At 36.3% G+C, this 12,921-nt stretch overlaps 1 protein-coding gene across 8 annotated transcripts in view; it reads right to left on the bottom strand.

The window, feature by feature from the left end:
• Nucleotide 1: 1 nt before the first annotated feature.
• The window catches only part of FBXO38 (F-box protein 38), a 52,644-nt gene continuing 39,724 nt past the window's right edge, over nt 2-12,921 (bottom strand). For 7 of the 8 annotated variants that reach the window (XM_082382635.1, XM_082382638.1, XM_082382640.1 and 4 more), the window contains 7 exons: nt 8,283-8,383; nt 7,966-8,068; nt 4,937-5,103; nt 2,865-3,010; nt 2,281-2,384; nt 1,674-1,787; nt 289-888 (listed from right to left, as the gene is read on the bottom strand). In XM_082382635.1, coding sequence (XP_082238761.1) covers nt 710-888; nt 1,674-1,787; nt 2,281-2,384; nt 2,865-3,010; nt 4,937-5,103; nt 7,966-8,068; nt 8,283-8,383 — 914 coding nt within the window. In that variant the 3' untranslated portion in view covers nt 289-709. Of the gene's footprint in view, nt 889-1,673; nt 1,788-2,280; nt 2,385-2,864; nt 3,011-4,936; nt 5,104-7,965; nt 8,069-8,282; nt 8,384-12,921 lie in introns of all 8 variants that reach the window. The other variant, XM_082382641.1, reaches the window with a different exon arrangement.

Here is a 12,921-nt window from a genome sequence, read left to right as displayed (position 1 = left end):
AAAAGTTTTTAATAAATTTTTATTTTTATATTCAAGATAAAGCATATACACAATATGGAAATAAATAACTAGAAATGCTTTGGAAACTTTTCCATTTCCCCCTCAAACTCAGTTTTTTTTTTAAACCCATGAGTCTTTTTTTTACTTCATTTTGAGAAATATGGCAACTACAATACCAAGAGGAAAAAGAACCACAATTTTGTACAGAAACAAACATACAGCCACCTCTGACCATAGGGTTTAGTTGGAGTTTTAGTAGTAACACAAAAAGAGCACAAGAGACAAAAAGACGCTTCAACAGGTTTACTCAAACAGCTCTGCTCGAGAAGAAAAAGGCACAGATTTAAGGGCGTGACAGTGATGATTAAGAATATAGTAAACAGGGGCTCAGCCAGAAAGTGACACTTTATGAACTAAGTCTGGAAAAATGAACAAAATGAACTCTTTCCAATTCTCTGCCTTCATTAAAATGAATTTTTAAATTAAATTGTATAAACATATCATATAAAGTTGGTACTTAGGAAGTATCTTTGTGTATTTCCTCTATGTACAAATCTTTGTATACAACTTCAATGTTCCTTATACATTTCCTATATACCAAAAAGCGCCGGAGCCTCCCAACTGCATGCCCCAAGGTCTGTGAAGCTCTCTGGCAGCTGGATGGCCCCAGCAGCTTACTGCCAGAATAGCTGGAAAGAGGAGGGACCAGTTAAATGTAGTCATCTTCAACAGGCTCTCCATTGACGTCACAATAGTGGATAAAAATTGCCACTACTCGCTGAAACACGCCCTTCTTCATCTGACGCATCTCTGAAATTTCCTCTCCTATTGTTTCCATACAGATGTCTGCAGACAGCTGCCCTTTCCTTCGAGGAGCATAGATGGTGCCTTGGAAATTAGAAAGAAAAGGGGAAACAAGATTATCAGAATCATATGGAAAGCCACTCTGATTTAGCTGGTCCATGAGATATGCCTGTATACTCTGATGCAGTGTAACTGATGTATGTATATTTCATGGAATGGGTCCCCATCAGTTTGGTTATATACTATGTTTGATGCCAAAAAGAGCACACATGATTAAAGGCCCAAGGTGAAAAATGCACCAGAGAGGTAAGTCATATATATATACATGTAGTTTATGAAATCCAGTTCCTCCTAAAATATTTTTTTTAAACTTCCTACAAATGGATATTCAAGGGTGTTAACACTTAGAAGAACTATATTCCAGAGTTCCTTCAAGTTCCCCCATCAAGTATCCGTACCTAAATCATAAGTTCCCACATGCTACCCAACAACAAGCAGCTCATAAGTAGCAGAATAATTAGTATAACAGGAACAGTTTTGAAACAATATAGTTGACCAAATTCTTCAATAAGGAGTAACAAGATTATAAACATTTAGGTAATAAAAAAATCTAGGTAGGACAATCTGTCTGAAGGAATCCTTTCCACCAACCTTCATATATCCCTAGTAAGTCAACTGGTTATCTATTGTATACATTTAGAGCTGTTTTTTTTAGCAAGGGGTGAACCAAACAATAACAAAAAGCAAAAACATTTATATGGGAAGTGATAAAAAGCTGCGCCGCTCGTAACTCAGACAAAATACTAAGTATCTAACACCGTAGGATAACCTCAAACTAGAGAATAAAAATCAAGTCAGGACATAATTACTTTCTTCATCATCCTCAAAATCATATCTGGCAAAGCTGTTGGGTTCTGCTGCCCGTAGTGATCTCAACCAAGGGAAGTCAGAAATCATGGAATACGGTGCTCCATCCACAACACCTAAAAGAAGACAGATCAACAGTGCTACTGGGGTGGAAGTAACGATAGGGCCGAACGCTGTTAGTATTTTGAAAGCAGCACCAGAGACATAAATTCCAATTCTAGCTCTGCTACTATTTAGTCATGTGATTTTGGTCATCCTTTGCTTCCATTAAGCCTCAGTTTCCCTCTCTATATATGTGTACATATATATACACACAAAATACAGGGGCTGACACAGGTTCCCTCAAGTCACTGCAACTTTCAAACTGTATAGCAAGTTTCAATTTTCTTTCACTTTTTGTGTTTCAATACTGCTGATTATTTTAGGGATGGTAAAGACTCATACAGGGAGAGCACTATTTATCTGGTCCCTGCTACCTGCAGATATTCAATATTCCCATTATTTTGACAAACTGTTAGGCTCCTACTCCAATCTTCCCTAAGACATGTCTCTCCATCTAATTAGTTAACAGCTATTTAGCTTTCCAACCATTTACAAATAAATGCTCACCTTCTAAAGTATAGATTTCTCTACCCCATGGGTACTTGGGATACTTCTTTAAGTCATCTTCACTTCGTGTGGCTTCAGGGAAGAATTCATACTTAATGAGCTCTCTGGAGGCAACAAGAAAAATTAAATAAAAATTATAAAAGTGAAAATAATGTTGGGATGTAGGTTAGAAAGGAACTATCAAAATGTGTCATGCCTAGATTCTAATGAAGGTCTCAAATATTAAAATAACAAATGCATAAAAAGTCAAATTTTCTGATGATGTAAAACATCACAGTTTTAAAATCTTTAATATGATCTCTCTTCCATGCTGTAAGGCTAAAGGAATGAAACTAAATGTACATGTACGGTCTGTTCTTGTGACTTTTCTCTAAGTTTGAAAATAAAAAGTTACAAATATATATGTACGCATTTTAGTTTTAAGTCCTCATTTCCCTTTTTTTTCACATTACATTTCATGTTTCAGTGCCTGAAAAGCCCAGATGAAATCATTTAAAATAAAAAATAATTCGGATTTGTTGTTTCTGGGCATCCTTGCTCTGGGAACTGACTTAGAAGGTCGTCAGGGGCTGCAGATAACTTACTGGTTAATGTTTGCTATCGTGTCCATCCAGCTGCGAATGCGCACCTTGTTCCGGACATTGGGAGGGTTACTGAATTCATGGATAATACAGATGTGATAGGGGTAGGGACCACTAAATAGCTTCTGCTCCAACGTTAGTGTGTCCACCTGTGGAAAACATGAGAGAGAGGATTTTGGACCAAGGAAGGGAATGCCTTAGAAATCTATCTCCTAGGGCTTGAACAATCTTTCCTTGGGACCTCAGTTTTTAAATCTTTGGCTGATTTGAAAATCAGAGAGTCACATTCCACCCTGAACACAGCTTGCCATGCTAGGGATGAGGTTTAGCAAATTCAACTGTTTAGCAAGCTCAGCAATTTACATCTCACTGTTATATAAATGTGAATTAAACCAGAGAATCTGGATTCAGGTAACTGATCCCAGCAATCCACTTCTGAATATATCCTTTACAGGTTTAAATTTTGACTGCACTATAGAACTGTGAATGTGTAGTACCATATACCCCATTATAACTGGACTACTGTCCATTCCTAAAGACAGAACACACTTCCTTGCCCCCTTGTAACCTTTGTTCACATTGCTTTCTTCTCATGGAATGCCCTCATCCCTATTTTACTTACGAAATCCCACTTTGTCATCCTAATGACATATATGTCTACCCCCTTTGAGGAAAGGCAAACCTCTCAAGAAGGATGATGTCCTGTGTATTTTTCAGCCCCAGCAAATTATAAACACTCAATAAGCAATTTGTGTGTTGAAATGATTCTTTTGAGGCCAGGTTCAAACACTGACTGCAAAGGTTCATATTTCCTTTAAACCTTCTTTTGACATCAAGCACAGAGTCTTACATACGATGTTACTCTTTTTTCCCCTAGTTTTATTGAGAAATAATTGACACACATCACTGTATACCTTTAAGGTATACAGCATGATGTTGTTGGATTTTTTTAACATCTTTATTGGAGTGTAATTGCTTTACAATGGTGTGTTAGTTTCTGCTTTATAGCAAAGTGAATCAGTTATACATATACATATGTTCCCATATCTCTTCCCTCTTGCATCTCCCTCCCTCCTGCCCTCCCTATCCCACCCCTCTAGGTGGTCACAAAGCACCGAGCTGATCTCCCTGTGCTATGCGGCTGCTTCCCACTAGCTATCTGTTTTACATTTGGTAGTGTATATATGTCCATGCCACTCTCTCACTTTGTCCCAGCTTACCCTTCCCCCTCCCCGTGTCCTCAAGTCCATTCTCTACGTCTGTGTCTTTATTCCTGTCCTGCCCCTAGGTTTTTCAGAATCTTTTTTTTTTTCTTCTTAGATTCCATATATATGTGTTAGCATACAGTATTTGTTTTTCTCCTTCTGACTTACTTCACTCTGTATGACAGACTCTAGGTCCATCCACCTCACTACAAATAACTCAATTTTGTTTCTTTTTATGGCTGAGTAATATTCCATTGTATATACATGCCATATCTTCAGCATGGTGGTTTGATTTACATATATTGTGAAATGTTTACCACAATAGGTTCAGCTAACAGCCATCATCTCATAGATACTATAAAAAGTTTACTCTAATAATAATGATGATAATAGTAACAGCAACTATCATATGATTGCTTAGTACATGCCAGCAACTGTTCTAGCACTTAACATGTATTAATTTAACCATCACAGTAACGGCAGGTTTTTATTCTTCTAATTTTAGAGATGAAGAAACTAAGACATAGAAGTTAAGTAATCTGCTACAGGTCAGTGAACCAGAACTGGAACCAGGAAGTCTGAAACCAGAGTCTGTGCTCTTCACCACAGGCAACTTTTAATAAGTATAAAACTTGCTGTATAACAACTTCCCTCATCATATAACTTGCTAAAAGCCCACAAAATCTATCAGAGAAGCACTGATGAAGAAGGTTGGCAAGGTAGTCTAGGCTGGTTAAAAAAACTGTAGAATCTAAAGAATCATTACTGTGGGTTCAGCAAATGAATAAAAGCCAATTTCAAAAAGGCTGAACACTAAAATAAAAATATCACTGCAATATGTGATCACCAAAAAGAAGCAGAGCTCGTTACCTGCTGCATGGGGCGTAGGTATATGATACGGTTTCTCTCAGGAGGCATCCTTAGTATCTGGTCTAGTACCTGATCCATATTCAGTTTCTTGCATTGTGCATAGTCAAATCGGTTTACAATTGGTGCATTTTCTACTTTTAAATGTTTCAGTACCCTGCACCTGGTAGCTACAAAATGAAAACAATGGTAAGCTCTACAAATAATTTATACAAAATAATAGAGCAACGTATACCCTATTTGGAATCCTCTTTGGAGGACTGGCATACCTTTTATTAGCATAAAATACTGCAGATGTAAACATCTTTGACATAGGTCAAGTACTAGTGCAAAGGACAACTGACAGTCATCAAAATGACTTGAAAATATGATTCTGTCCTGTTCAAAAGAAGGCAGTCACCCTCATGCTAGAAGGGAGATACCTTTTCCTATCTAAGATGTTACTGGCAAGAAATTCAAATTCCAGAGAATGAGTTGCCTAAATATAGGAACTGTTTAGGAAATACATATTGAAGAGAATGAATGACAGCAACTACTGAATTATACAATTTTATGGGTAATGGTTCCTGGGATAATTCACATATGTTATCTTACATTCACCCACAGGAAATGAGCAGTGTTGATTTTAATTCTTACCTCAAGTATAAAACCAAAATCTTAAAAAAAAGACCCAGAAATATTTGGATACTTTGGTCTAAAGTTGTACAGTCCAATGTGGTAGCCACTAGCCACCTGTAGCTATTTAAATTTAAATTAACTGAAATGTAATAAAATTAATAATTTAGTTCCTCACACGCTAGTCACAGTTCAAACGTTCAACAGTCACAAGTAGCCAGTGGTTACCATATCGAACAGTACAGATATGGAACATTTCCATCATTGCAAAAAGTTCTGTTGAAAGTGCTGGTCTGAAACATGATTAAATATTCTTCCCGTTTAACATACAAAATATTGAGGTTATAGAGAAAAGTAATTGTGATATAACAGACACATTTAACTACAACAGTATACCAACTTCAGAAAAATATCCCCTTCCTTATTTTTAATCTCACATTTCAATCTGATCCAGTTTTTACCATAGATTTCAACCTGGTCCAACTCAAGAGACAGAATCAGATCAAAGATATTCTATCCATAAGGCCAACATGCCTGATCTTTTTAACATTTCATAAAGACATGTTCTGTAACATCCTTGATCCAAATGTCATCATCTTACTGAGCAATCTAGCCCTGTAATTTTGATGTTTGAACACTGACCAAGTCTTATGCCTTTCAGACTCATTTTCTCCTGTGACATGGCAGGAGGAAGAGGAAGCAGTGTTGGGGACAGGAAAAGAGGGAAGAGAGGACTAGATGGCGATAAGGGTTCAATGGTTCCCTGCTGTAAAACCAGACTTGGCTAAGGTCAGTTCTCATCTCATTTAGTCATCTCATCCACCGTTAACAGACAACCCATCCATCAGTGGGTGTCTAGGGACTGAGCTTCTTATCTAAGCTCTTCTGTCCCACAATAAGCTGAGCTAAAAAATTTGGTTTAAGGAGAAAAGATTGGGCCTGAGGCCATGTGATCCACCACTAATGTTAGAGAAGATATAGAGAGAATCATCAAAGTCAAGTGCAGAGGTGAAAACCAGTCAGATTCTCAGAGAGCTCAGAATAGAGACAGGAATGAGAAGTCAACCAGCAGAGTCCGAAGGTAGAGTCTCAGACCTCGGAGAGTAGAGTGCTGACACACTGAAAGCTCTTATGCTAGTCTGGGCTCTGCTGCTGCTATGATCTCTGAGCTTTTGAAGGAACCCTGTTCCATTTTAGGGGGACACTTCAACATGAAATAAAGTACCACCTTGTAAGGGTGAACACGGGGTTTGGGGTCCCCATGTCTGGAGTCTTCTAGAATTCAAGAGAGAGGTAGTGCTTAAATTTCAATTTTATCTCTCCTTTTTGGGATTTTCCTAGTTTATGACAAAATGTTTGGTAAGGATTTCCTTGTTTTATTTACTACCAGTATTGGAGAAGTGCAAAAAATAGAAAGCCCCTAAATATTTTTTTGCCATACTAATACAAATGAACATTTACTAGGCTTTTACTAGAGGTCAGACCCTCTACTGTGTTTATGTGTAGGTACATACATCCACATAAACACACGTGTGTGCATGTATCAATCACTCCATTTAACCTTCACAAATGCTTTATAAGGTAAGTAAAATTATGTATACTTCACACACTGAAAAAAATGAATGCAGAATACATATAAACTGCACAAGGCAAGGAACAAGTCAGTTCTTCATAATTTTATATGGATAGGTATCAAAAATATAAATTTGAATAATAATGGAAAAATAAACAGATCATGTATGAGACATATTATGTATCTAAAATTTTAAAAACTCACACAAAATAATACCCTATTATTTGTTCAGAGACAAACATGTCTATAAAAAAAGACATGAAAGATAGACTGAAAGGACATATATTAAATACCTGACTACAGATGATGGGAGCCGATGGGACTGGCAATGAGGGACAAATGGGACTGAAAAGAAAAGTGGGGCTTGGACTAAGGATAATGTGCCATGAATTGAGGTTATGATTGACGATATCAATCAAATCCAGAGCTGTTAAGCACTTACAGCTCAGTCACTATTCCCTCCTCCTCCCAAAACACACATAAAACATGTCCAACATCACACAGCTAGAAAATGGCAAAGACAGGATTCAAGGTGAGGTCTACTTGACTCCAAAGCCCATATATGCTGTTAACTTAACCTCTGTCAGATCAGGTTGTAATTATCATTTGGAGGAAACTGGAGGAGAGGCTATATATTAAAAGATGAACCAAGTCTCTGCACATGGTCCCTTGTAAATACGATTGAATAATTAGTTGAGAACTACAGAATGAGGACAGAAATAGAAAAATCTAATAATGATTCTTTTGAAAAAGTAATATAGTAATGTTACTGTAGTATTTATGAGACTTTAATTCTTTAAACTCAATCATGATGCTCTTATATGACATGGGCCTAAATACATACCATGGATAAACATCATCTTGGGACAGTCTTTCAGCACTAGATCTGTGATTCCACAGTTGGTCATAGTGACTCCAACAAGATTTTTGGATTTTAATACAAGGACCTACAAGAAGAAAAATTTAAAAGATGTATCTTCCTGTACTTTCGTTCTTTTTTTTTTTTAAAGCTTAAGTGTTTTCACTGGCACAAGTGAGAAGCAACTACTACCAGTCTCTTCTCTGTAGGGCAAAGAAACTATGTAGATGGGAACTTCAGTTCCTTTACATTATTCAGGAACTTGGCTGGACCAAAAGATAAGCAACGATTTTCTCCTTCACCTGCACATGGTCATCCTCAATCACAGGATCACTGGTACTGGTGGACTTATCTGCTGTCCGCTTCCGCTTCATGGCATGACGTGGCTTTGTTTTGGCAACCTCTAAAAAAGGCGAGAGGAAAATCCAAATTTTAGCCTTGCTGTCTTTCCTTCAAAGAGAGCACATTCAACTGCATATGTATAAACTCCACCAAGGAAACTCTCAATTCTACTACTTGGTTCCCAAAGGAATACAGTCAGACTGCCATTTCCAATTGCCTCTTCCAAAACAAGATCACCTTCCGTTGTCTCAAACATATCAACATCAAACGTTACACTGCGCTCTTCACACCTGGCCCATTCCAACAGTCTAATCAACATTATCGTCTCCAGGCACTCAACCCATCCTAACTACTACTGGTAGATTAAACTCACCGCTTTCCTGCTAAACAACTTAAAAGCATTGACTACTACTGCTTAGTGAATACATTTCAATGCCTGACATTTGGAGCTATGCTGTAGCCCCAAATGTTCTCAATTTTATTCCATACCATATCCTAGTCATCTCCCATTGCCAATGCCTCTGAAGCCATTAATTGTTTTAGCTTTTTCTGCCCAGAATACCTTTCCTGACTTTACTTTTTGAAATACTACCCATCCCTGAAAGGTCCAGCTTAAATGCCACCTATTCTAGTAAGTCACTTGTATCCTCAAACATCATATGTGGTTCTGTAATTCCCTGTATGTCTGTTTTATTTCTCCATTTAAACTAAAAGCTCCTTGAAGACAACATCATTGTCATTTCATCTTCGTATCAATGTCAGCCGCTAGCAATGAGCTAAAATGAACATTTATTGAATGAACTGGCACTCAACATTCACTGAATGAATGAATGCATCATAGATACGTCAATGTAATAACAATAACAGCAAATATTTACTGAGTGCTTACTGTGTATCAGGCACTGCTCTCAGGGTTTTACTCGTATTAACTAATTTAATCCTCTTACCAGCCCTCTGAGATAGATTATTCTCTTTATTTTACAAATAAGTAAACTGAGACATGGGAAGGGAGAACAGTTTGCCAATGTATTTATCAGTATGCTAGAAAACCTGCAATCATTTATCTGCCAAACCCTGCCTAGTATGGCCCTAATTCATTTACTAGTACTGTTCTAAAACGTTATAGTTTATTATAAAAACAAATATTATGTTGATATTATTTAAATACAAGTTCTAAATTCACCTCAAAAACTTAACAAGCACATATATATTCCAAGACAAGACACTAAAAGTCACTGTCTTCATTTTGAGAGTCACTCTGTAGCAGAGCATATATTGAATGAAAAAAGGTTGACCTTTACGAATTAAATGCCACCATACTGCGCACTGCTACCACTACTAGATTACAGGGTTACCACTTGGTTAACACTCTCACTTCAAACATGAAAGATTACAAAGAAAGATAGGGAAACGAGGTACAAATATTGCAAATTCCCAAAGGCTTGGAGTTAGACAGGGACTCTATAGAGATCTAGTTCAAGTGTTTGTTGTTTTTTTCTTTTTTTCAATACACCAGAACCCTTTCCTCCACCATTCGAAATCTTTGTGAAATCTTATTATAAAACAATTGAAAGCAGCTAATTTGGTTGAAGCCTAAAAGGGAGCCCAAGAGTTTTATCCATCAAACTTCCTCCAAGGACCCTGAACCCAAGCAAAACACTGGGTTTCTGGAAGAGAAAACTACTGATCTAGGTGACCCACTGAAGGCCACCTTCCACAGTATTCCTGAAGGAGCTTCACGAACAATCTATCTTCACTGACAAGGAATCTTCTAACAGCAGCCACCATTTCATACAAGAGCCAAAATTCATACTCCTGTTACAACCAATAATAGGTCCTGGTTCCCTCTCCCAGTACCACAAAATGAAGACAAACAAAAACAGGTCTGTGTCCATTCCTTCATCACAGTGTTCAAACAAGAATCTTCTATTAGCATTCTCCTTCTATGCTCCAATTTCCAACCTCTCACCTTCATGGGCTGCTTCCCTCCCCTACTCCTTAACTGATCAGAATATGGGGTTCAAAGTTAAATTTCCTGGTCTCCTGAGTACCCAAACTGGCAGTTTGTTTTCTAAGAAAAGTTTATAAGACTGAGTCACACTTTATATGTAGATAATCTTGAAAAACAAATGCTTCCCAATGTAAAAAGAAAACAGAGTTCATTGTGTTTATTTTCTTATGTCTCCCTCTGTTTATTAGGGACAGTAACTCTTTGTTTAGGGACAATCCTTAATGATTTCATACATCCACCAGCATCAACATACCTCATATGATGGCTCCTACCACTTATTAAGTTCACAATTATTCACTGAGCCCCATACAATGTAAGACATTGTGCTAGAAGCTGGGAATATAATGGTGAACAAGCAGACACTGTCCCTGACCTCATGGAGCTCACAGTCTATTGGAAAAATAGACATTAAAACACGGAATTACAACACACGGTGTAGTTGACATTAGCAAGATGCTACAGAAACACAGAAAAGCAGACCAATCCAGTCATGGGGTGTCAAGGAAAGAGGTCAGTATTCATGAGAACCATATCATATTCATCTTAAGTGCTATTCTTCGACAATCCGTTATTTTTGTGATATTTATTTTATAAAGTATTATACAATAAGGGTAAAAAGAACAACTTACAGGCATTTATTCCCCAAACAGGAAATCACAAGACAAATAACTACTTCTAACACGGTTTTAACACTACGTAAGGCCGTAAATCAAAAACCAAATTAAAAATTCAAATATTTTCTTTGAAGAGATTAAAAAAAAAATCCATAACAATCAAGTTTGTTCCTTTATTAGTTTGGATTTACCTCCTTAAAACTTTTAAAGCAGAATGGCCAACAGATATCAAAAACATGCTAGGTTAAAAATAACAAGTTGAAAGCCACCCAAATAACTTCTTCTTCTTTCCAAAAGAGACCTGGATAATTTAAAAATCAGCAGTTTGACATTTCTCCAGAAAAGTTGTTATTGAAAGTAAATGGACATTTGTATTGTGTTTTAAAATATTAGCAAGTAATTTACCTACCATATATATACACATTAGCTACATACATTAGAAGTCTTCTCAAATTGGAAAAAAAAATCATTAAGACAACAGATATAATTAATCTTAAAAAGTAAAAAGCACTACATAAATGAATTTTTAAAAAAAATTCTAGGAAATTATTTAACCTAAGAAAAGGTTCTGGTCATGAAACAAGTCAGAAGAAAATGACAAAGGGAATAGCAGAACATAAGGCAAAGAAGAAGTTAACCCCCCTCCCCCTAATATGGTTAATGTGAAGGACCCACGTTAAAAACAAAAACAAAACAAAGCCCACCAAAACAGTAACAACTATAAAACTTTACCAAGACACATTAAGACAAAATAGTCCCTAAATAGGAAGACTCAAAGCTGTAAAAATGACACTTATCTTTTCAGTCAATCAATGTAAAGGAATTGCAAACAAAACACAAAGATTTGTTTCTGGAACTTGACAAAATTATTATAAAATAAAACTATAAAAATAAATGATAAATGCATGTCTAGCCAAGGAAATTTTGCAAAAGAGTAATGAAAGAGGACAGAACACTGGAACAGGACAGCATGCCCAGAGATAAACCACAGTATGGTCAAAGTACATGATAAAAGAGCATTTCAAAATGACATACGGATGGATGTCAATAAATAGTATTGAGACAACTTGGTGACAATTTGTAATAAAAAATAAAATTAGTTCCCACAGGTTAAGATAAAGAACTAAACTAAGATAAACAAATAAATGAATAAAAGAATGAGAAGATGTGAACAGTTATCTGAGCCAGGTGTAGGGAAGGCTTTCCACAGCATAAAAATAACGAAATCACAAAAGTAAACATGTAGATCTGACTTAACAAATATGAAAAACCACACAACAAAGGGTGTCATAATGAGGTGTTTCTGTTTAATGGATACAGACTTTAAGTGTGGGAAGATGAAAAAGTTGAGATAGATAGTGGTGATGGTCCCACAACAATGTGAATGTACCTAATGCCAATGAACTATATACTTCAAAACAGTTAAAATCGTAAATGCTATGTTATGTATAAAGAAAGAGATAAACCATATAAAATTCAAGCTGGGAAAAGTATTTTCATCACGGCAGAACTGATGTTTGCAAAGCATAATAAAATCTGCAAATAAAACTCATATACTTTAATATGAGCTTAGGCTACTATGATAATTAGCACATAATTAATTAATATCTCCTATTTATCTTATGAAAGCTTGTTTTTGTTAGTTTAGTTCCACATGATTCAATCAGCTCTATTTATTGCAATAGTAGATAAAAAGGCACTCTATGTACTGGGTGCTGATTTTAAGATTTTTAAATTGAGTAAGGCTTAGCGAAAATAAAATGTATTATTATTCATTGACAGGTATTCATGACTTAATAAAGGCAGGAGAGATTATTTAAAAATAAGATCAGAAATATAAACAGGATTATAATTAAGGAATGTGCGTACCCCGCCAAACCCCATGCCTCGGCATACACCTAAATGTTATTAATGAAATTATATACATATATGTGTCTTGAGGATATCTTCACCAAAATGATTCTCAGCTAGAGT

The sequence above is a fragment of the Balaenoptera borealis genome, assembly GCF_965194805.1.
Source record: "Balaenoptera borealis genome assembly, chromosome: 2".
Lineage (NCBI taxonomy): Eukaryota > Metazoa > Chordata > Mammalia > Artiodactyla > Balaenopteridae > Balaenoptera > Balaenoptera borealis.
Note: the sequence above shows the minus strand (reverse complement) of the source record. Positions and strands in the feature narration are given on the sequence as shown.